Source organism: Nesoenas mayeri (genome assembly GCF_963082525.1).
Source record: "Nesoenas mayeri genome assembly, chromosome: 1".
NCBI classification, from domain to species: domain Eukaryota; kingdom Metazoa; phylum Chordata; class Aves; order Columbiformes; family Columbidae; genus Nesoenas; species Nesoenas mayeri.
In genome coordinates, this window is record NC_137541.1 from 96712076 (window position 1) to 96736734 (window position 24659).

The 24659-nt window shown below is 43.3% G+C and overlaps 1 protein-coding gene across 1 annotated transcript; it reads left to right on the plus strand.

Annotated features, from left to right (window-relative positions):
• Window positions 1-955: 955 nt before the first annotated feature.
• Window positions 956-7798, plus strand: LOC308044295 (regucalcin-like; the record flags this gene model as incomplete). The annotated part of the gene is made up of 6 exons (XM_080350899.1): window positions 956-1121; window positions 1611-1793; window positions 3207-3422; window positions 5363-5494; window positions 6122-6276; window positions 7564-7798. 6 exons carry the CDS (start codon window positions 956-958, stop codon window positions 7612-7614), a joined length of 903 nt encoding a protein of 300 aa, XP_080207025.1. The 3' UTR covers window positions 7615-7798.
• Window positions 7799-24659: the final 16861 nt, after the last annotated feature.

The following is a 24659-nucleotide window of genomic DNA, read 5'->3' on the forward strand; positions in this document are numbered from 1 at the left end:
CCATTGGATGTGGGAGGGGGAACCAGGGGCTGCATCCCTGCCACCTTATGTGGGTTCTTTTGGAGGGCAGCACTGCCTCTTAAGGTTGGATGACCCTTCCTGTTAAATGCCTCAATTTTCAGCTGTTCATAAAAATTAGTGAAGCCTCAGCCAGCAAGGCATAAATCTTTCCTTCTAGTTACCCTCTTTTTAAAAACAAGGGTGAATTTTGAACCAAAATATTCAGCTGTTTGAAAACAAAACAAAACAAAACAAACTGACAGCTGGAGGGGCACATGGAAGGTATTCCTCTGGTGGAGGGGAGAGATGCAGAGGCTGGACATGCAGCCGGGAAGGTGGACATGTGCTGAGGCTCTGTGGGACAAGGCAGGTCTCTGCAGCTTCGGGGGGGCGACATGAGAGGGGTAAGCAGGCAGCCGGTGTGGGCAGGTTGGTTTCTCCCCTGCCTGTGCCTTGTGAAACAGCTGGCGATGGCGTGATTGCATCCTCCTCACGTGGGATGGGTCTGTGAATCAGTGTTTCACTGTGGCTTATGTGCCAGGCCCCTGTTTTGTTGCTGTAGAAGCTGGAGAAGGGGCAGTAAATGAAAGAAGAGCTGGTGGGAAGATAAAGCTTTTGTAAGCTTGGGTTTATCCTTGGGTTTATCTCAGTTTGGTCGATCAAACAGCCAAGGAGACAAATACACACTGGCTGCCAGAGATCTGGTGACTTTCTGCCTCTATGGGAGCCATGTGGATGCCGGGATGCTGCCAACCCCATCTTCCCATGGGGCAAGAGCAGCTCTGTATTTTCCACACCATGGAAATGTCATAGGAACCTCCTAAATTACTCTGTCATGTGGGATTTGGAGGGCTTTGCCATTTACAAACTTTGCTTTTAAGCTTTATAGGAGTGAAAAATTCACACAACAAAAGCTTTTCATTAAATCCATTACTGACCTTCTTCCTCTCAGACCATGTCCTCCTCCATCAAAATTGAATCTGTTGTGAAGGAGAAGAACAGGATGGGAGAATGCCCTGTCTGGGAAGAAAGGGAGAATGCACTTGTCTATGTGGACATTAACGCACAGAAAGTTTGCCGCTGGAGCCCGCTCACCAATGAGGTGCAGAGTGTGTCTGTGGGTAAGAGTCCATGTCCACTGCTTTGTTGTAGGAGATTTCTCTGTCCATTCCTTCTGGTAGGACTCACCCAGCATGGTGGTCTCTCATACTTTCCATGGAGCCACTCACCCTGTCTCTCCATGATGTGTTGCTGAGCATGGTGTGGCCTGAGCCAGCTGAGCAGAGGCGACCATGCTCAGATGTGGAGGGTCGTGCACATGTTGCCCTTGCTAAGCACCCGTGGGAAGGCATGTTTCATTTAGGGCCTGCAGAGGAAAAGGTACAGTCCTAATGGCTGTGTCTGCCCAGAAGGTAGAAAGATCTGGAAAACACAAAGCTGGTGAGATGTGCTAATGATCCCATGTGGAGAAGAATCTTTGAATCAGCTCAGCCTTTTCCAGGTCAAGAATGTCCCAATCAAGCCTAGATGCCCAAGGTGAGGTAGGGAGGGGTAGGGCTGACTGATGGCCCAGGAGCTACCTGCCATCTCCAACTCCCTCTCTCCTGCAGATGCTCGTGTTGGCTCAGTGGCATTGCGGCAGTTTGGGGACTATGTCATCGCCCTGGGGAACAGGTTTGCCTTTCTGGACTGGGACACTCAGAAGGTCACCACTATCCATGAGCTTGAGCAGGATAAACCCAACAACAGGTTCAATGATGGGAAAGTGGATCCAAAGGGAAGGTTTTTTGCTGGTAAGTTCCTGACAGAAATTTCCCCTGGAACAAAGAGAAAATGATTACAGTGTATTTCATATGGTGCATTTTATTCTGTGTTATCGATTCCTCTGTTGAGTTCCACACAAAAATGACCATCTCAAGCATGAGCTGTCTTGTGAACACTCTGCTAAGTTACTGCTCGATGGAGGAGGAGAAGGGACCCCGCATCCTCTGACCTAAATGAGGACAGAGGTTATTGACAAGGGCTGTCCATCAAGAAGGCTCCTCTTCTCCGTGGTGGATGCTGTTTTTCAAACACCTGCTTGCATGTGAGGTGAAAAGCCTATGAAGGGTTCACGCAGGTGGGAAGGTTTCTGGAGATGTAGACAAGAATGCAGCTTCTAGAGCAGATGAGCTGCGGCTTGCACCCTTCATGTACAGCCTCCCCCATTCAGCCTGTGGGAAACAGGGATGTGGGGAGAGATCCTTGGCCTCCTGAAGGCAAGAGGGACCTTTGCCACCAGTTGCAATGCAGCCAGGATCCCCCTGTGCTTTTTCTCCTCCCATATAAATGGTGAGCCAAGCACAACAATGCATGCTGGAAGTGGAGAGTGACTGATGGGAGTGAAAATGGCTCTGTGTTTGTTTTATTTCAAATTTGCTGAAAATCAGGAAATTTGTTTGACTCATGGTTATGCTCAAGCGCTGATGTTATCGCTAGTGTTCAGGGCAAGACTAGGAGAGAAAAACCTGCTTGCACACCTGTTCTAGCTGTGCATGGTGGATCAATGCTTTCAAACAGGAGTTTTGGTCAAGCATTGTAAAACAAGCTTATGAGGTCTTCTAAAGGGGAAGGCTGACAGAGATAGACTATCACAGTTAAAAGAAAGTGGAAATGCCCCCTCAGGTGCTTCCCATCCTGTCACTGCAGAGCTCTCTTCTTTCCGGACAAGAGAGAGACAGAAACTAAATAACAAGCATAACACCGAGGCATAAATTCATTAAGAAAAAAAAAATCTCATTTCTGTGGTATTCTCCACTTGCTTCTGAGATAACTGTGATTTACAGCATCTGTATTTTAAGGTCACAGCCCATTTAAATTATGAAAGTATCCTACAAAGAGCAATGACAAAAAGAGCACATGATGTCTGCCTGCATCTCAGCTTTTGCCGTGAGCAAACCTTCAGCCCATGGCTTTTGTGGTGCTCCTTTGGGTCTTTGGTGTTTATGACTTAAACCTCATGGCAATGCAGAGGTCCCTTGGCCAGGATCCCCTCTGTGGAAGGCAGTTGCTCCTGACTTGCTCCTTTTCTTCCTCCTCATCAATCTGATGGGACTGGGTTGGTCTCGTTCTCTCTAGGACCTCTTAGTAAAGCATAGAGAAGGTTTTTGATCAAGCATGAGGAACAAGCTTCTGCTTCCTCACCAGTGTTTCCATTTCCATTTCAGGTACAATGGCTGAAGAGACAGCACCGGGGGTCCGAGCAAGGCGGCAAGGCGCTCTCTATACCCTTTTCCCCGACTGTTCGGTAATAAAACAGTTAGACCAGGTGGACATCTCCAATGGTCTGGATTGGTCCCTGGACCACAGGACCTTCTTTCACATCGACAGCCTGGCATACGCTGTGCATGCCTTCAGCTATGATGTACACACAGGAAAGATCGGTACACCTGCTTTTCTAAATTCGGTGACAAGTAGCGCTATTAATCTTTCTGCAGCAAGACCTGGGTGTGTAATATGCAGTGATTTATTTGACAGATCTCATACCTTCTGCTTACAGATTGTCAGCAGGCTGTGATTTTTCTCAAGTTCAGTTATGAACCAGGTGTATTTGGTGAACAAATTTGTGACAGTTCTTCAACTAACTTTCATCTGAAGAAATGGCTTATATTTAGACTTGTTCAAAGAGTTAGTTGCAGAGAAGAAGCTGTTTATACCGCAAAGTGAGAATTACTTTATAGGATGCTGTTTATTTTTGAGTGCCATCTACTGGAATGCTTTGATAGTACTGGCTCCATAAATACAAATACAGATTGTGGATGCATGTATAGCACAGAAATGTATTTAAAGAATCACGTTATCATTGTGACTAAAGTTTTCAAATTCTGAAATTAAAATTACATTCAGATATTGGGGAAATTTGAATTAAATTAATTTTCTAGACAAATATTTTTTATTGTAATGTCTGCAGAAAGGAAATGTAGGTGCAAACAAAATGGATGTAACCTCATTTTGAAAGTGAAATATTTTTGTATTGTATCAACTTGTCATACTCCATAGGAATTTAAATGGCTGAATTGCCTTTGTACTCTAATCAATGTGGACTTTATGTAATCATGGGTGAAAATCGTAGAAATAATTACAGTTACTCAGGTTTCATTTTGCTGAGAAAATATTTTTCTACAGATTTTTGGAGATAAGACTTCTAAAGAAGATTTAATGCTACTTTTTCTCCCCCAGATGCAAAAACATAATGAGTTTGAGTTTCCTGGCCTTAGCTTTGCGTGGGTGACTCTCTATTCTTGGGTGGTGTAATGGCCATAATGTGCTGGGTCAGAGCAGGCAGCCTGCTGCCCATGGGCACCGCTCCATAGTCTGTGCGTGTGCTCACCGACCCATCCTCACTGCAGTCCAGACCTCTAGCAGTTGGTGTCCAGCCTGCATCAAAACTGGTAGCTTGATTTGCCCTTCAAATAAGTAAAGTTCCTGATCTTTACCCATGAAAAATTGTTAATTACCAGCATTTGAATTCAAGTCGTTACTTATGTGATGTGTTGCTCATAAAAAAGACACCCAGGCTGTCATGAGCAATGAAAATCTGGGAAAAGTTACTGTGCTCACAGCAGTCGTGGCATCGCAGCCTGCTAGTGGGGTAACAAGAAGGACAGAGGTATCTTGTTTTCTTCCTGGAGCGAGTGCAGAGAAGGGCAACAAAGCTGGTGAGGGGTCTGGAGCACAAGTCTGATGAGGAGTGGCTGAGGGAGCTGGGGCTGTTCAGCCTGGAGAAAAGGAGGCTGAGGGGAGACCTTATCTCCGTCTGCAATTACCTGAAAGGAGGTTGTAGCATGGAGGTTGGTCTCTTCCACCAAGTAACAAGCAAAAGGACAAGAGGAAATGGCCTCAAGTTGTGCCAGGGGAGGTTTAGATTGGATATTAGGAAAAATTTCTTCACAGATACGGCTGTCAGGCATTGGAACAGGCTGCCCAGGGAAGTGGTGGAGTCATCATCCTTGGAGGGGTTTAAAAGATACGTAGATGAGGTTCTTAGGGACATGGTTTAGTGCCAGTGTTAGGTTAATGGTTGGACTTGATGATCTTAAAAGTCTTTTCCAACTGAAATGGTTCTATGATTCTGTGATTTCTTGGTAAAATAATACGAGGCCAAATTCAGTACAATTCCAAATTGCGGTGGCTCCACTGGTGGCCTGTTTTTGCCAGGCCGAGGCTTTTAAGACATCTGCATACGTGATATAAATTTTGCAGCACATCTTTGTCACTGAAAATGAACTTATCTGTTTGCAAGAGCATGCAAAATGTTAGACTGGGATCTGATATAGAACTGGTACCAGCCCATATAACACCAGCTTCATAACTCTCCCTGCAGCCTGTCCCAGACTTTTGTACCATCTAGAAAAGGAGGAGCAAATGCCAGATGGGATGTGCATTGATGTGGAAGGAAAGCTCTGGGTGGCGTGTATTGATGGCGGGAGAGTCATTCGTATAGACCCAGAGACAGGTAAGGCCTTCCCCAGCATGTGTATATTGAGTGTTACCTATGTGCCACAAACACAAGAGGAAAGGCAGCCAGGAGGAATGGTTTGAAGGCGAAATAAGAAACTATTATTTATTGCCCATCTCTGCCACACAGCTTGCCATGAGCATCACCGGTCCATGCCCCAATCATGTGGAGAGTGCTGCTCCCCGTGATGCCTCCCAACATCAACTACCCCTGGTCCCATGGTCTGCTGATGTGGCACACCCTGCATATCTATTGCAAGAAACACTATAAACCTTCAATTAAAAAAGAAAAAAATTCTCAGCGTTGAAAGGTTTAATTGGGAAGTGCTGTTACGGAATGACAGCAATCACAGGTGCAGGTGTCTCTGCCCGTCTTGGCTTCAAATACTTTATTATTTCATTTTGAGAAAAGGAAACAAAGCCTCACAGATGTAGGAGAGAGGCTGAAAAATAGAGATGAGGCAGATGAAAGAGTTCCATTTCCCCACAAATTTTCCTTTAGGATATGGCCTGTCTGAAGGGGAGATGCCTTCTGAGTAAATGTTATAGCTGCACATTCAGATTTACATGCTTCCTAGAAAATGGACATTAGGAAACAATCACATATTTTTTTTTTTTTTCCCAGGAAAAAGAATCCAAACTGTGAAGCTGCCTACTCCAAGGATCACCTCTTGCTGCTTTGGTGGAAAAGACTACTCAGAAATGTATGTGACTTCTGCATACGATGGACTGGATGAGGCCACCTTAGCCAAGGAACCTCATGCGGGAGAGATTTTCAAGGTGAGCAGATTTTATTTCTTTCTGTACATCGCACTTGCCAAGCTTCCCCCTTGGAGAGTAGGGTGCCCCCCCAGCTGCCCTTGTTCATCCTGCTCACCTGATATGCTGGTCCAGAAATGTTGCTCATTCCCTGGCCAGGCACAGCCGGTTTTGCACAGCTGCTCATGCAATTGGGAGGAAGATGTGGAGAAATTTCTAGTAATAGTGTTGATATGTTGGTTACCCAAAGTTGGTATCGAGCTGGGATCACAAGGCAGCTGGTGCATCTGGGTCTGCCTGTATAGCATATTCTGTAATGCATTTTAGGGAATTTGGTCTTGCTTCTATACCTTACTATACTTCCATCAGTTTTGGAAATTTCACTGTCTTAATCCTAGTTTTTTAATTGTACTAGGGAATCTACATATTTACAACACAGATTGCTCCTTTAAAAATTAAAGGCTTAAATTTACCAGGGCAAAGCTTTGCATCCCAGTTCCAAAACTTTTGTGATTTTTTTTTAGTCTGTTAAAAGTGGCTGCTATGTGTTGAGTAACTAATAATCCACATTTTTTGTTCAGGGCTCTTGAATCCAAAACTTTTTTCTCTCTTCATTTTTCAGCCCATCAATAAAACCTACATTAGGAAAATAAAATGCAGTTTTGAAACAGCAATCTCCATCATTCTCTGAAAGTTGACCACAGCATGAAAGGGAAGGGTTGTAAATGACGGAAATTGAATAAACCAAACTGCATTATCAGTTTGGTAGTAGGTTGAAGACATGTTCCAGGAGTGATGGGAATCTAATCTGGGATCTGGAACCTTCTAGTTGAAAGCAGTGCTTGGAACAGATTTCCCATGGCCAAGAACTGTTAGATTTCTCAAACAGCAGAGTTCAGGAGCCTACACAAGAGTTAAATACCAGAAGATAATTTGGAGCCTTGCCTTATGTCTTTTCCTCAGTTCTCCAGTTCTAGAAGCAAATTGGTATTTTCCAAGCTCACATTTGTCTTGCATGAGCAAGCACATTAAAAGTTACGAACTCTTTGGTTAATATAGAGAAAAGGACCAGATATAAAGTCCCCACATAATGTTTAAATTACCAAAATTGTTGAGTGGTGCTTGATAACATTTAAGACTTAAAGAGTTCTAAAGAACTCCATGAAATGACTCCTTTTGGGTTCCTCTTGAAGTAGGGCTACGTTGCTGTGATATTTGTTGTACAACATTTGAACGTTGTCCTGAGTTGAAGATTTATCCTTTTTCCTTTATGTTTGTTGCTTTTGTTTTTTTTTTTTTTTTAAACAGATAACAGGCCTGGGTGTGAAAGGGATCCCACAGAATTTCTTTGCTGCTTGAACACTGATGCTAAATGACAAAGAATAAATGCTTACATGTTGCAGTAATTCTGACAAGGAGAAATCCAATGAATTGCAGAATTCATCTATGTGAGGATTTCTAAATCCACCTTTAAGAGTGTGCTTTTTTGGAATTGAAGATATTCCTTCTTTTGTGGGCCCGTGGCACGATGCAGTAGGTTAGAGAGGTAACGTTAATCCATGTTATGCCTTGATATCTTTCATGACTTTCCATAAACCTCTTCAAGCTCGAGCTTAGTTTTGATGAACTTCTGATGACCAGCTCTGGATTTTCAAGTCTATGTTTCTCGAAGCAGGATCTGACTCCTGGTTTGTCTTTTCATGTTACAGTGATGTACCAGCAATGGTATGACAGGTTTGAATAGACATTTTAAGAGTCATGATTTGAACCGGACTGCTCCTCTGCTGTGGGACTCCTCCTGAGATATTTTCTTGGTGATCAGACTTACTCATAGTATCCAGACTCCATTTTTACATCCTTACTAGCTTGTTTCCATTTGCCTTATCATGAATTCTTCTGTATTGTCTTTAGGACACAATTTATGCTGTTGAAAATAAACTATACAAACATATTTAAAATGTGCTTATGGATTTTTTTTTTCCTGCATTCAGATATTTTGAAAATGCTCAGTGACCACACATGGTCAGGGCACAAACAGGCTGCAAACTACTAGAATACTTAAAATCAATGCTCCATAGAGTCGTCCTTTCAGGGGTCATATTTGCACATAGATATATGGACTTCCCTCTGCTTTCCACATCTTCTTATTGCATGCATGGCTTCACCTTCTAATTGCATACATGACTCCCTTTCATGTTTCAAGTCTTTTTTCTCCTTTTTCCCTTTTCCTTCAGATTTCCTTTCCTCTCCCTTCCCCTCCTCCTCTTTCCCCTGAGTTTACTCTCTGAATCTCACTTGCTGTCGGCTTTCTCTTCTCTCTTTGTGGTCCATATTGCTCAGTACTGAGTTCGAAGTCCTTGTCCCTGTCTTCAGTGCTGTATATATCTGCTTGGGTTTCTTGCTGCATTACCCTCACCTCCTCTTTCTTCTCTGGGAGGGCAAATTTGGCTTATCAACAGCTCTCCCTTTGCCCAAATTTTTCAGGGTTCTCTCCCACACCAATGACTGCACCAAAGCTGATTCTTGAATTTGGGTCTCCCCAAAGGCCTCAGCACACCTGCAGTGATGTGTTTTTAGGGAAAGCCTACTGCATATGCAACAAATCTTCTTCAAATCAACTCCTTTAAATCTGTCTTTTGTTTGTATTTCTCTGTTTTCTCTGGGAAGGTTTACTTTAATTATTTGAGAATGCTTAAGACCTACAGATATCCAGTGAAATCTACCATTTTTATCGAATTTGCTGTCTTTTCACTGCCTGGAAAGATACACAACACATAATACATCTTTAGATCCTTAATGGTGACACTTTTTGATCTGAGGCTAATGCTCATCATTTACCAGAGCAGATGCTCCAGAGTCTTTCTCTAAGGTATTTGGCCTTTCACAGCTGCTATTCAAAGCCTTGAGTAAGCCTTGAGTTAGCCCTCAGACACTATGAGAAGGGAGTAAGTACTTGATGCCTCATGAGGATAATCTCCCACAATAATCTATGCACAGAGGAGCAGAGAAACTGTGGCTAGTCATTCAGAAATGTTAAATACAGTTTCCATGGGGCTAGTTTGTTTTTTTTTTTCCAGAGCCAGCGTCCCTCTCCTGGTGAGGGTTCCTTCCTAGCACTTCTGAAACAACCAAGCTGGGTTGATTTTTTTCCTTTAAAAATATCCATAATGCCAATTCTCTCATGTGGTAGACTTCTGGCCTGCCAGCAAGCAGGAGATCTGGTTCTGCACTCTGATCAGGCAGAGGGCAGGTCAATCCACATGTCCCATGGCAATGCCCTACTCATTATGAAGGGTGACGTGTCATGCGGAGGTAGGCGGCATATTTGGCACCTCCAGTTGAATTAAGACACAGTCCAGAAAGAAATTTGAGATCCAGAGGGCCAAGAAGGAAGCTTCATTCACTAAGCACTACTGAATATATTTGACCATTAAACAACATTTTCCGAAGTGCATTATTTCAATGCATTTACCTGATATCTACTGTAAAACACACTTTAGGTACTTTTCAGACACTTATACTAGATCATTAATTTAGGTCATAAGCGAGTACTTTGCTTCTGTGCTGCTTGATGAGATAATTGGTAAAACAGGATAAAGGCTGTTGGCCCATCACTCTGTTTCACTCCTCCTTGCCCCGGAAGGGAGGTGAGTACATAGAGCTGCACAAAGACACCTTGATTGAGAAATAAAATGTTCAGCTCATTCTAATGTTTGCTCAACAACCACACTGTTGTTTTTTTTTTCCCTAGTCATAATTCTACTAGTAATTAAGCTGCTGAGGGTTTTAATAGCGAAGGTGTTAAATGCCCTCTGGCACTATGTCAATGGCAAACTGGTATAAGGAACACTGACAATTATGCAAGATGTCCTGTTTACGCATTCTGGAGAGGAATGTGAAGGCAGGATGTCTGGAGGCAAGTCAAGTGTCCCAACCTTTAATTAAAAAAAAAGAACAAAAGTGTGTGCAGATACTTTATTTAATTAAAAATAGCCTTTTTTTTTTTTTTTTTAATGGCCTATCCACTAGGCTATTTGCTCTATCAGAAAAGGAAAGTATATAGTTTTGAAACAATTTGCTCTTGAGAAATCCTTAATACCCTCATACATTTTTTTTCTAGAGCTTCCCCAAGCATACAAGCGAGGCTCATTGGTTTGTAATTCTCCAGCCACTGCTTCCTTCTACTTCCTAAAAAAAGTTTTGTCTGAAAACTTCAGTAAGACTGTTTTCCAGCCATGTGAACCAAAGTAAGGCAAAGGCCCTTTGCCTTGAGCAGGACAACGGTGTGAAGGAAGTGGGTATGGGACTGGGTTAATTCCCTTTGTGCATGTAGGAAACAATATGGTATCTGTAGTTCTTGGTGAGGACACACTCGGAGATGGTCACTAGGTGACTGAGTATGCTGGTTGCTGTGGGTCAGCCTCACATGGTGAGAAGCAGAGCAAAGGAGGCTGCTGCCTAAACCTGCTGATGTCCAACATGGATCACAGGCAGAACATAAACAAGTTTGTCAACAAGGCTGCAGTGACTGATGGGAGCTGGCTTCTCTTGTGAGGGGTTGCTCTGTACATCCTGACTTTTACAAGCTTTTCTAAGTATTTACTATGTTTAACGTACGCTACTATATTTCACCTCTACTAGGCTGGATAATTCTTACTTCCCTTGCATGCTTTTGTGTGTGCTAGGAATGGGCTGCCAGCTGGGAAGAGATTTCGGTCCTTGTGTTTCCCAGCCCTTGTGGGACAACGTGACTGCTTCTTCTTGCCTTCCTGAAAAGGCATGTCTTTGAGACAACATAATAAATCTAAATGGAGGGTTTCCAAGTATTCCTAAGTGCAGCTAGGATGTGAATGAAGTTGGTTGAACATCATGGCATTGCTGCTGCACCCATGTGCTGCCACAGGTCTGGAACTGGCAAATGTAGGGTTTAGGATTTGCTCCGCTGGCTTTTACTGTTGTGCCTAGGACTCTGGGCAGGAAAGAAAATGTAAAAACATTTCTTAATTCTGGATAAGGAGACATAATAATTTTTCTATCAATCTTTATTTATTTATTGTTCAGATTATCTTTCTTGTCTTAAAGAGAAACCTTAAAGATGGTCTTTTTGTTAATGAGAGAGGGGACAGACAAAAAGGCTTTAAATAAAAATTTCTCTAAGTGCTGCCTACTGTGGGTAAATAGGCAGAACAAAGAGGTAGCCACCCTGCTGAAATGACCTGGCTTTGCACAGTTTGTTGATTTTACCTTGACCCTATCATGCTCTGTATTCACAACAATGTCAAACTTACAAACATAACTCTGAATCCAGATCTTTGCTGCCTTCTTGTCATTATCTCTCTGTGTCAATGTGTACAGAGATTTCAGAGGGTAATAATGCACAGCCTACAAAAGAGAAGCATTGAACTTTGAACCCCTATTCACATGAAAATACTCTTGGAAAATGAGAAGCCACTTGCCCTATGAACTATTAACAGGACTACTGGATGACCTGTGGAGTCAGTTTGGTCAGCAGATGGGCCTGGCTTGGAAAACTGCTGCAGTGGTGGGAGGCATCTCCTTGGGAGCCGTATGGGTGTCTGCAAAAGAACAGCTGAAGGATGGAAGTAGCTGTGGATTCATTTATTTTGTCTAAGATTGTAGATTGCTTGAGCTACTTAAAGTACTGGTTTGTTGAGTTTGTTTATGCTGTGTGTTGCAGTATTGACAAACTAAAAGTCAAATGAACACTTGGTGTTGATGTCAGGTTCTCCTCCTACACCAAAATAAGACTCACACGAGCTGTAAATGCAGACAGTGGTAACATCTGAGGAGGTATAAGACCCTAATCCTCAGCTGCTGTCTTCTTAAAGAAGAAAGTGCTCAACTCTTCATTCAGCAGTACCCAAGTCATGTCAGGGAAGATAAGGGTGAATACCCTGTCAAGAGTGTGATATCTTCTAGAAAGAACTGATATCACAGCACTGATACACTGTAAAGATTTTAAGATGAAGGGAAAGAGAAAGAGCTACCAGAGGTGAGACTTAACATGGAAGCTGAGGTGATGATGACGAGACATGTGAAAGCACAGGGAGGGGAAGGACACGTTGCTGGCAGGTGTGGGAAAATGCAAGTGACAGGAGGGTAGGCTCCATTATTTGGAAGTAAAGCTTGACTTGGAAAAATTGTACCTGGAGGGACACTTAGGACTTGGAGGAGACTGAAGATGCTTGCTCCATCCTCTGCAGGGCCTTCCTTGCCTGCTGATTGATAGTTTCTTGTATCCAAACGGAGACAGTGGTAGGGGAAAAGCTGAACTTCCCTCTCCCATACTTTTCGCAAAGACCTTCCCTCTTTTTTTAAATCGCATCAGACCCAAACATCTAGGCTGGTCCACAAGGGATCCATTTGTATGTAATGTGGTGAGGAGTGCTAGGGCAGGGTATAGGACTATGGAGGATGATGGAGTTATTCCCACGTCAATGCCATTGGGATGACACCATGGTCACAATAAGAGTTTGGTGCAGTTACAGCCAGGCTACAAGAAAGCCAAGCAGTGTGAGGTTGGTCTGGAGCAGATAAGGGGCCGCCTTGCCAGTATTATGAGGTGCTGGACTGGTTTGTGTTTTGGGATACTGGGCATCTTGGGAAGCATCCTCTGGTCTGAGAGTATTTAACATTGCTCTGGGAAAATGAGGGTGTGTATGGACCCAAAAGCTTTCCATGTTGCAAATACTACCAGTTCCTGCTAGAAGGCCTGATCAGTGGCCTTTGTCCTCCTGCTCTTCCCCATCTGTAAAGGCCTATGGGTGGGTTTTGAGCTAGCTCCTGAATGCCTTAGCAGATGCTGCATGGCAGGGAAAGGGCAGATGCACTTTGGCCAGTTCTGCCTTATGTCAGACTTCGTGCCTGCACCTGGATCCTCCTCCTGCAGGTGATGCTCCTGGGATGATGGGCCACAGCTGTGTGCTCTTGCCACTTCTGCCAGATGACCACCTGGACCAGGGCGCTCTCTCCTTCTCTAGGCATGTCTTTGTGCTCTCTTAGGAAAGGTTATTGCTTTGAAACCAACAAATTCTTCACTGTGTGGAGGAGAGAAACAGGCAGCTCTAGGGTGTAACTCAACAGACTGATTTTAGATGTCTACTCGAGGCTAGTGAATTGCATCTTCTAATTATTTACTCCTTTTGATTGCAAAAGAAGTCTTAGCTGAGTAGTGCAGACATCAGTAGACACCTACGCTGCAGGTATCTGTGGAGTTGCATGAGCTGAATCTCATCTTAATGTTCTGGTGACCTGGACTCCTCTCACAAATGTAGGTGGCATTGGTCAAAAAAAGTTACCTGGGAGATCACTGAGTGATGGTGTAAGCTTGTGCCTTTGGGCAGTGAGGCTGAGTGTTGACAGTGTTCATAGAATCACAGAATCATTTATGTTGTAAAAGATCTTTACGACCATCAAGTCCAACTGTTAACCTAACACTACGAAGCCCACCACTAAACCATGTCCCTAAGTGCCATGTCTACACATCTTTTCAATACCTCTAGGGATGGTGACTTGACCACTCCCCTGGGCAGCCTGTTCCAATGCCTGACAACCCTTTCTGTGAAGAAATTTTTCTTAATATTCAATCTGAACCTCTCCTGGCACAACTTGAAGCCATTTCCTCTTGTCCTATTACTTGTTATTTGGGAGAAAAGACCAACACCCTGCAGGCTACTACCTCCTTTCTGATAGTTGTAGACAGTGATAACGTCTCCCCTCTCAACTCTTCACCAGTTTCATTGCTCTTCTTTGGACATGCTCCAGCAACTCAATGTCTTTCTTGTAGTGAGGGGCCCAAAACTGAACATGATATTCGAGGTGGGGCCTCACCAGTGCTTCTACCTTCTCAGTGCTTAGAGGTCTCCTGTAAGCTCTGTTCCTAAAGGGAGGTTTACATAGATTTGCACAGGATTCTTCTCAGTAAAGGGATGCTGGAGCCTGGTATTGCTCAATTTGTTTCCCCTCATTTGACAGGTGCTTCATTTTTTTCTGATTAATAACCTTCTTTGCAGCATACAATGTTCATTATACGGCTTATATAAGAGCAGGGTGTAAAGGATGTCAAGGATAGCTGGTACAGATACATAAAGACCATCTGCCTGGAAGAGCTGGGGTGAGATCAGCATTATAATCTCTGCTCTTGGGTAACTGAGGCACAAAGAAGGTTGCTTAAGAAATCTTTAGCAGATTTGGAGAGCCCCAGCAGAGCCTCATCTGCCTTCTCCTACTCCACTAACACCTGGGAAGTTTTGGTGATGTGGGACTGCAGTAGAGCCTGGTAATGGCCACTAATGGGAGGAAATGCTGAGAGAAGGGAATGCAAAAAATTGATGTCCAGGAAAGCTGGTAGCAAGCCCTGCAGATTCTGTCTGTCCTCCTCTGGCTGCTGCCGCTGTTGCTCCATCCTCCTCCCACTCGCTGCTCATGCCAATGAGGTCTGTTTACTCCCACTTTCACAAGAGTGAGTGGGAGCAACTCGAGTCAGCTCTGAGTGTCTCCTTACCACTTCTTCAGTGTAGGTGATCTCCCCTCAGCATGCAGGCATCAAAGCTGCAGGGGCGGTTTTGAGGTGGCTGTCCTAGGAATGTGCTCTTGATTTTCCTTAAGAGGCAGGTCACTGAGAAAGGGTTGCTGTTTTCTACAATCTGTCACTATGGGTTTCTCAATAGGGTGAAAAGCAAACCTCCTGTTTACTTTAACATATTGCTTTACCCACTTCAATGGCACATTTCCATGTACCGTTCCTTGTTCATGTCCTAAGGGAAGCCATAGTTCATAAGGTGTGTTTCCTGTCAGGTTAGTGACCTTTCTAATAATTAAAACCACATAGGGTAATTTTACAATCTTCTTATTTATTTTTAGCATCTGCTTTAAAAATTTGTGTGTGGTTGAGGAGTGGAGGAGGAAGAAATGTCAAAAAATGCTAGGTTCACTAAAGTTCTTTTCCTTTAAAAATAGGGAATTTTATTATTCATTTATCTTCTGATATGCTTAGGATGACCTAGTCACTAGAATGATTACTCTTAAAAGATGTTCCTCACAAATATCTTTTAAATCACATCCCCCATTTGAAAAAAACATGATCTACAAGGTGACTTATTTTTACCAGATAAGATTAAGAGGGACTGAGTTATAGTGATGCACTGACCTCTGTTGGCGTCATCTTTTCTTACTGAAACTCCCTTTAAATGCTGAATTTGATACTCTGGAAAACAGATGATACATCTGAGACAAGACCTGAGGCAGAACTGGTTCATGATGAAGCCATATTCCAGTGTCACAATAAGTCTAACACTGGGACTCTTCAATCAGTTCACAGTGGTCAAGCACAACGACACATAGTGTTGGTTTCTTAAAAAAACCTTCAGTCAGATCTTTTAAATGTGCAAAAAAAGCTGAGCGGTTTGTCTTGTACCAGAAGGCTCTGTGATGGACCAGGTATTGGCTGTCTGTCCTTCTGTGGCTGGCATAAAGCCAGGCTATAAAGAGAAAAGCATGTACAACATCTCTGTCAGATGCTCTGGTTCAGGCTGAATTGCATGCCCATGCCTGACTCCAGCCTGTTTTCTACTGCCATATCATCTTGTGGGATGGTGATCTAACATGTACTATCAGTCATGCCTGCTCATGCAATGTTGGCCTGCTGTCAACAAATGTCTTCTCTGCAACAACCTAAAGCAGCTTAGAGCAATTAGGCCAAATTAGAGCTTAATCTCTCCTGGAGACAGCTTGTCAGGGGAGCCAGTTCCGTAAGCATTAAAGGAGCTTGGTAGAGAGAAATGTGAATTTCTAGGCTGCAGTTTGCCTGTTGTCAGTTTGGGATGAGACGAATGACTGTCTAGAGGTTGCTCTCCCACAAAAGCCTCTGTCATGTGGCTCTGATCCTTCAATGGGAATGACTTCAGATGCATGCCAGGTTTGCCTCAGATGAAACTCCAGGTGATGTCAAGATCTGACAGGTAAGGCAATCAAAATGCTGTTAAGGAGCATAATACCCTCAGGAAAATGAAGACTCTGTGTGTGTAGGGAGGGACAACAGTGGCAGATGGCTATGTGAACTTTGGCTGCCCTAGGACAAGGAGCTTTCCTTTGCTATCTGTCCATACAAGGACTAAATACTTGTGAATTTTCTGTTTAAGGGATATCTGTATTCCTCTCCATTCCTCCAGAGGCACCTACATGCACAATCTGCAGTGGTATTGTGTGTATTCAAGAAACTCCTCAGAGACTTCTAGGTCATGTGGGAAAATATACGAATCCATATTTTTTTTTTAGACTTCTGTCTGTCTGTCTGAAGCTGTGCCTGTTGCCTGTGGGTTTGCCGTTGGAGATGAGTTCTAAAGAGGAACAAAGTAAGAAAAAGTTTCTCCTGTCCTCATTTCTCATGTAACAAGCAAAACTGTTAGCTTTTGATTTGGAAGGAAACCTACCTAATCAAGACAAGAGGGGCAGTAATACACAGGGACATGCCTGCTCATGCATGTGCTGCTGGAACTGGAAGCTGAGACTCAGCTGCCTTGTCATTCAGAAAATGTGAGTCACATTTTTGTTTGTGTTTTTCTGAGCCTGAATTGAGAAAGCTCATGTGAGAAATTTTACAGCCCTTGACATCACTCTGCACTTTTGCAAGACAATAGTCTGACATTTTTCCATAGATGATGGATTAAATAATAACTGGAGATTGTGCAAATTCTTCTGCTCAGCTATGATTATCGTGCCGGGGCCTTGCATAAGCTGGGGACTTCTGCTGTTGGGGTGGTTCCACTAACATGTGCCATTAAGGCAGCAGCTCTGTATATCTGCACCACTGTTGGTTGGCTCTTCTTTGAAAGCATGGATAGAAAGCCCACATGGGAGGAACTGGGGGAAGAATCACACATCCTGACCACCAATCTTGCCATCAGGGCAAATCTAGTGACCACAACTAACACTTGAGCAAACGTAGGCTGCAAGTTCACCATTTTCCTGTAGTACCTACGCATTTTGACACAAGTATATCACTGGATGTGGTTCCCTAGGCAGTCACACTTCGGCAAGCCAGGCAATGAAAGGGAACACAGATTGCTGCATAAATGTGCTTGTCTAGCTGTATCCTACATTTCCTAAATGTCTCTCCTAAACTTGGTGAGAGCAAAGGGAGCTGAGACTGTAAGCACAAAGGGACTTGCATTTCTCAACTTCCTGCTAACAGCCATGAGCCTGTAAACATTTGGGTGATTTTATGCTTACTTTCGTTCTAAAAATGAGGAAGCTCAGGACTGCTGAATGAAGAGTGAGCAAGCTTCACATATTTTGATGCTTTCAGATACGTTATCAGAAAAAAAAATTATCTTTTTAGAACCATTGTTTTCCTCTTTGCCCAGCCCTACAGTAATGTCATAGCTTTAACTAATGATCTCACAATCTGCTTTCAAGCTGCAGTAGTAGGAACATGACAGCTGTGCTTCCTTCTCCTTCCCAGTAGTCCACTTGGTGGGTAAAATGGAGATGTAGAGTCAGCAGAATCATGTTTCGTTTTTAGCTGTCTGCTTGCCCTCCAGCTGCCTGCTCTTGTCTTTATTCCACTCTAGCATGGTGATATCTAGTTGACTCATTTCCCTACCTGCCTTCCAGTGCCACTGTAAGCCATGGTTGGATATTTTAATTATTTCCTACCTCCTATCATGGGCAAAAAAACTTTCAATGTCTTTGGCTGCCTCTGTCCTGAAGTACAGGCTTTTCTCTTCTGGCTGTCTAACTTAGAGGACCTGCTCAAGCTCCTTGTACAGAAATAAGAAGCACAGAGGATCATGTGCATGGCTAGATCTCTCCTTGGTGTGGGTCTGTTGTGCTCCTCAACCCCAGAGCTGAGAAACAGCCTTTTATCCAAGCTGTAGACACAGTCCTTGCACATCTCAGGATGCAGGGGGAGAAAGCAAATTTGGAAAGAAGCAAGTTTACATGTATGAGTCAGAACTTTTTGCACCCCTTGGTTGATTTAGGAAAGCAGATATTTTGAAAGGTGTCTGAATTTCCTTGCTGAGATGATCAGCAATGTAAAGGACACGGACAAGCAGCCAGAAGAAAAATGAGGTTGGAGAACATGGTTATTCCACTGAAAAAGTGAGGGCACCTGTAACATGAGTCTTCAGTAAAGTGATGCCCTTAGGAAGGGCTTCCAGGGGGTGGAAACCAGCTGGAAAACTTCAGCGGCAGTATTTCTCTGAGCCAATCTGAAATAGGTTAGATGAACACCATGCTGGACGTGCTCTTTTCTCTCTGCTGGCTTTCGAGGGAAGTTAGCTTGCATTCAGAACTTGCTGGGGCGAAAGAGGAGTTATGAAAGAGAGGAGAGACAGGCATATGATAGAGTGGCTGCATATACTACACCTGCTAAAAAGAAACCCAGTCTAAAAATCAAATTATTCTGGCAAGGTCCGTGTCCCATGTGGCTACAACTATTCGGCTTTAACTGTGTGAGCCTCCTTCTAATTCTCTGTTTTCTGGTCCTGTCTCCTGGCCTGGGATGTGGCCACAGGATCACAGTGCAGCTCAGGCTGGAGAGGCTCTCAGGGGGCATCTCCAGTCCAACCTCCTACCAAAACTGCGCTGCTCAGGGCTTGGCCCACTTGGTGCTACCTAAGGAAACAACTACAGGATCTTAGATGTAAAAGCCTGTAAGGTAAATGTCTAAAGCTGAATCTCTGGGACCTCTTTCTAGACAGGGTCGCAGCAGCATGGACACCCTATAGTGTACAGGTGTCTGCAAGGTGATCAGTCCCCTCCAGCTATAGCAAAAGGCGGAAACACAAAATAAACTTTCTCAAACTTTCTGCCTTCTTGGTCTTATCGTGTGACCTCCATGGCAGACCAGTAACGTTCATTCCTCTGCATTTGGCCCAATACCCAAGGGTCTGTTAATCAAGTTATCAAAACATTAAAGGATGGCTTTTCTTTTTCAAGAACCCCATGCTATGGCTGATGTAATTTTGGTTGAACAGAGTTTAGGACTTAAAAAGTGCTGAGGGTAAGAAAATGGGAAGAAAGACAGTACAAGATAAGGCAACTACATAAACCTCATTTCCTTAAAAAAACCCCAAAATAAAAATAAACAAAATGCCTAGCTGACAAATTCTATTTTCTATAGACTACCAATTGTTCGGGCTTATGTTAACTTGCTTTCCCCAGGTTATTCACACCTGACTAAACTGCCAGGTTACTTAGATCATTGCATCTGGTTTATGTGAGCTTCCTTTCAGTATAGAGCAGAGATCGAAAATAGAGGTCTCTCCCTGTAGGTCGATCTGAAGTTTTGTCTACATCATAGGCCCTGAGGACCATTTCAGGATCAGAAATGTTTCAAGTGTATTTATAGCAACGTCTGAATCTGTAGCTGATGGTTCTCATCATGCCCACAAACTGAATAAACTTCTCTCATATCAATAGCACAGCTATTCATATAAAAAAGTTAATAAGTGCAACAGTGCACAGTGGGTGTGCCATCATGTCCTTCACTTGCAACCAAGGAGCAGGAAAAACTTGCATTTCAACTTGGCACAAGTGTCCTTGCTCCCTGCAGCATCCAAAGTGTGCTGTAATAAATGTGCTCAAACACTCCTGTGAGATTTATTACTGTGCTTTATTACTATGAATTGATTTGTTGCCATTCCCATGATCACTGCAGGTATAATGTGGAGGTATATGATTGTAAGAAAACATAACTTTGTTTCTACAGCAAAACCTGACAGTCAGGTACATCCCGATCCATGGAAAAGCCATTTGTCAAACAAAATAGTTTTCAGATTTAAGTCTTGTAGAGGATTTGATTTGTTTACAAGAGGCAGTGGATTTTTTTCCTGATAGGACAAGGGGTGGTTAGAAAAGCCTTAGTGCATCTTGAATGCAACTGAAAGAAAATTGCTGTGGAAAATTAATTAATGGGGGAAACCAAATGACAGTCAGGTAGGGTTTGGTCACTGCTAGAGCAGCTCCTCTCTATCTGCTTGTGCATCCTCCATCAAACACAGTGACATTCATTCAGACAGCTACTGAGCTTCCAGTGCTTTGTGGTTGCTTTTTACCATTGCTTTTAATATAAACTGGTTTCTTAATGTTGTATTTGAGGCTTGGCAAAGCTGCTTTTGTGGCCAGACAACATTGCAGTCTGTAAGTTGTGCATAGTAGTGCTAGCAACATCCCCTAACTAGGAGTGCTGTACAACAACTTGAAGGGTACTTATAACGTTATTTTCATAAACTTTCAGGAAGATGTGCCATATTGAATGTATGTATGGATATTGATGAATTAGGTCAGGCAAAATAAAATGCAACACAGCCTTGGTCTGTCGGTGGGAAACGTTAACTGGAATGTTTTTACACATACTTCCAGCAGAGCTGCTATCCTGAGCGTGCACGAGTGGGACTGCCCTGGTAGCTGCAGGCCTTGTGTATCTTGCACAACTTTTCAGCTCCACATTCCTGATACAAGTACCAGTGGAAAACAATCCACCAACAGATGGTGGGTTTTAGGCCATATTGATAGAAAAAAAAGGCCCAGTAATATATATCCAGTAGTTTACAAAAGACTGTGCTATAAATTACTGCCCTGTGGTAGTGTGGGAGGTCACTATGGTGCTTTGTTATCCTATAATAAAATAAATAAATGTAATAAAAGATTAAGTACTTTCTTAGGTTATCTGGCCCCTTTGGAAACTTATGTCATTTTTCTGTTGTAGATCTTAGCCTTTAATATTAGCAATGTTTGACCTAGACTGACATCCTGAGCTCAGCTGCTACCAGCCCTGCACCTAAATTCTCTGCCTCGGATGACTTGTACTGTTGCAGTGTGAAGTCCTGTTGGAAGACGCACTTCTACTGCAGATCATGCCTGTACCCCTCAAGACGTCCGTCCTTGCATGCTTTTGGGCACCGATACATATGAAATGCACGCAGATACCAAACAGAAGCACCAGGGCTGTGAAATTGCGACAGGTACAGCTTTGTAGGGTAAGGAATAGGGCTGGTTCTGCATTGAGGATCCAGTTTATCTGACCTGCATCGGCTTGCAAGTCATCTCTGTGCTGAAGTGTGGCCTTTAAAAGCTCTTGTTCCATGGCAGGCTATGGTTATGGTTAATAGTACAAATCAGTAATGCATGGGCGAAAAGGAACCCGCCAACTTTAGAAGAATAATCACAGTTATTTCCCTACGATCCATCACGAGCCATCAAGGTTTAACCTACATGAGAACCACAGGAGTTAAGGTCGGGATGGCTTAAAGATCCAGACAGTCTTAGCTTCAACCTTTGCCCACTCTCAGAGGTACTGGGAATTTATCCCTGAGGACAGAGATGTCTAGTTTTCACAGCTGATCACAGGAAGAAGTTGGGATGTTGTTCATGGCTGTTGAAGGACATAAGACTTGCTGCCTCAGCTTCACCATAGTGATTAATTTAAGCAAAAAAAAGTATCCTTCCTCATCATTTCTCCCATTGTCTGGCACCACGTTAGGAGCTGCATGCAGGAAAGACATGGGCAGGGCACAGTGTCTTGGCAGTCTTGTCTTTTCCAGGGTAATGCTGCAGCCACCCTCCTGCCCAGGCTGCTGCCTCTTGTGCTGCTCTGAGAGCTGCCTTCTTTGACGAATGGTGTTGGTCTACGTTGTTGCTTCAGCTTCCTCAGGGATCAGGATGTCAGACTGGATGGGTTTGTTTCTGACTTGTCCCAGCTACCAAAAAAACCACAACAACCCAAACCAAACAAAAGCAAAAACCTGCAACAACAACAACAACAACAAGATAAATTCATGCAGAATAGGGAGTGTGGTGAGAAAACAGCTCATGAATTTACCTTTTCCACGCAATTTTGAAGGACTAGATAACAAATTAACAGAGCAAAGGGAGGAATGAGAGAAAGTTTCCCTTCTCCCTGCAACTGGAAATCCTTTCTAGTGGACAGAAATGCACTTATGGCTTGTGTCTCCCCAGTTTCTCTATCTCTGTTGGAATGAGCTCTAGAAAAAAAACCCTGAGCACTGGCATCAGCTGCAAAGGAGGACTCCAGACTGTGTCCCCCAGTCTCATCGTGGTCCTGCTCATAGCACCACAAGCTTAGACTAGCCATCGTGGTCTGGTAACCTCAAAAGCAAACAGAGGGAACCAGAAACCAGCTCATGGTGGGTCTAGGTTGCATTTCGATTCCCAGATATTTTTACTGCCCAGGGTGACCTCCCTGGTGCTGCTGGCTGCCTCCCTGTTAACTCCCACACTCTCAGGAGCCATCACGGCTGCTGCCATTAGATATACAACCTCCTTTCAGAAATATTAAGCTGCCTATTTGTTCCAAAAGACAGAAATTAGGTGAGGGTTGAGAGCACTTATCAGGAAGTCAGGACAGGAGCAAACATACCCATTGCCAGGGTGTTGTAAACGGCCCCAGAACAAACACCCCAAATCCATGGTATTTGGTTAAGGGTGTTTAAATGCTTGGTGGCATTTCTGTATGTTAAAACACAGAGACAAGATGTGCCATGTCTGAAAATAAAAAACTGGGATGAAAGAAAAAAGTCTCACGCAACATCCCAAATATTGGAACCATTCAAAAAATCTTATAAACCTCTAAGTCCCCTGAAAAATCAACTGATTTCCCTCAGACTGAATGTAGCATATTTTAGGAAGCCAAAGATGTTTAAATGTATGAAGTCCAGTTTAAGGATCTATGACTGGTGTCACTGTAACTCACAAACCAGGAATATTTCACTCAGAACCATACCAATAAATCAGACCTGCATTTCCATCAATGCCCATGCTGAAGTTTCTGTATCTGCCTGTTTTGACTCTGTCAGATGCTACCAGCTTCAACCCTTTTTTGCTACTGAATGCTTCAAAATCTGATAAGCTTCTTCTGGGTAAGTTCTTCTCTGTCCAATACTTCTGAACTGCTCTATCAGTCTTTTTAATGCAGACATTTATTTTGTGAGGGAGGTTGAGAAATCTCGGGCTTTTTCATCCCCCTGCTTCCTCATCTTGAAATCTGCTTGTCGTTATTTCTGCAAATATTGCTAAAAGTTATCCTTGCCTTGACCCTTCCTCAGGAGACATGCTTATTCAGGGCTTAATTGCTTGCTGATTAATTTCCTGTCATTCTTCATTTTATGGGCTTCCTAAATCCCTCTAGAGAGATTGTGATCTCAGTACAAAATCAGAAGTAACCCTCTTGACATCTCTAGTAAGTCCAGTGTAAATGAAGAAGAACTGAGATCCAAACTTAGACTTGAAATGGTGGGAATTAAGAGGGTTTGGAGAGGGTTTGAGGTTTTCTGATAGAGTATTTCCATTGCAGTGAGGCCCGCAAGATAGTTTCCACATCAGTCAGCAGATAATTTACACTACCACAGTGTAAAGTCCTGTTGTAATGCCTTCAGAATAAAATGTTTTGGGATTTCAGTTGCATAGTTCATTTTGAGTTTTCTGTTATTCATTTCAAATCAGCACAAAAATAGCTTTTATATTTTTCCTTTCCACAGCTACGTTTTCCCCACTAGAGCCAACAACATCACACAGGTTGGCGTTACAAGAGCAGACCCATGTCTGTCTGTACTCTGTTTGTCATGGTAGTATCCAGAGGCCATCTGACTGCTGTTTTTTCACACCTCCTGACCTCTTGACTTTTTTAGTAAATTAAGAATTTAAGTTGTTTTTGTCTGATTTTTCCTCCTAACTTTTCCCATTTGAAATATTTCCCCATGTATTTCATTCCATGAACAGCACAGTAATATTTCTCCATACCTGTTCTCAGCTACTTTCTGTCATGGCAGTGAAAAATCACACGACCTTTAAATAGCACCTTTTCTTTCCTACCTTCTCCTTTACTCTACTTCATCCCTTTTGGCATTTTGTCCTTTTTGTGCCTAGCTTTACAACCTGCTGCACATCTATGCTGCATCTACCTCCAGCTAGTTTTGTGATACTCTGTAAAAATTAATATATAAAGAGCGGTCTGAACTGTGGCATAACGCTGAAGCCCTGACAGCCCTGCTGACCTGGGACTCCCCAACAGGAATGGCTCGGTTAGCTGAATGATAACGTGGTCTGGCCACTGTTGTTGGCACAGCAAGTTTTGCTCTGCAAAAGAAAACTGTTCCTCCTTCTGCACTGCCTCATGCAAAAATGAGATAGCTAAAAAGGGTTATCTGGAAAATACAGGGTGTTTCAAAAAACTGGACCCACCCTGCACATCCTTGCATTAAGAAGCACAACCCTGCAGCAGCCTGAATGGTCGCTAGTCCTGACCGCAGTATGATCCTAGAGCAGTCAGATCCCAGTTCTGCTGTAGGTGACCGCCTGGGAATGCTGCGCTGTGGTGGATAAAGGGAAGTTCATCTTCTCTATCCATCCTTTCCATTTCA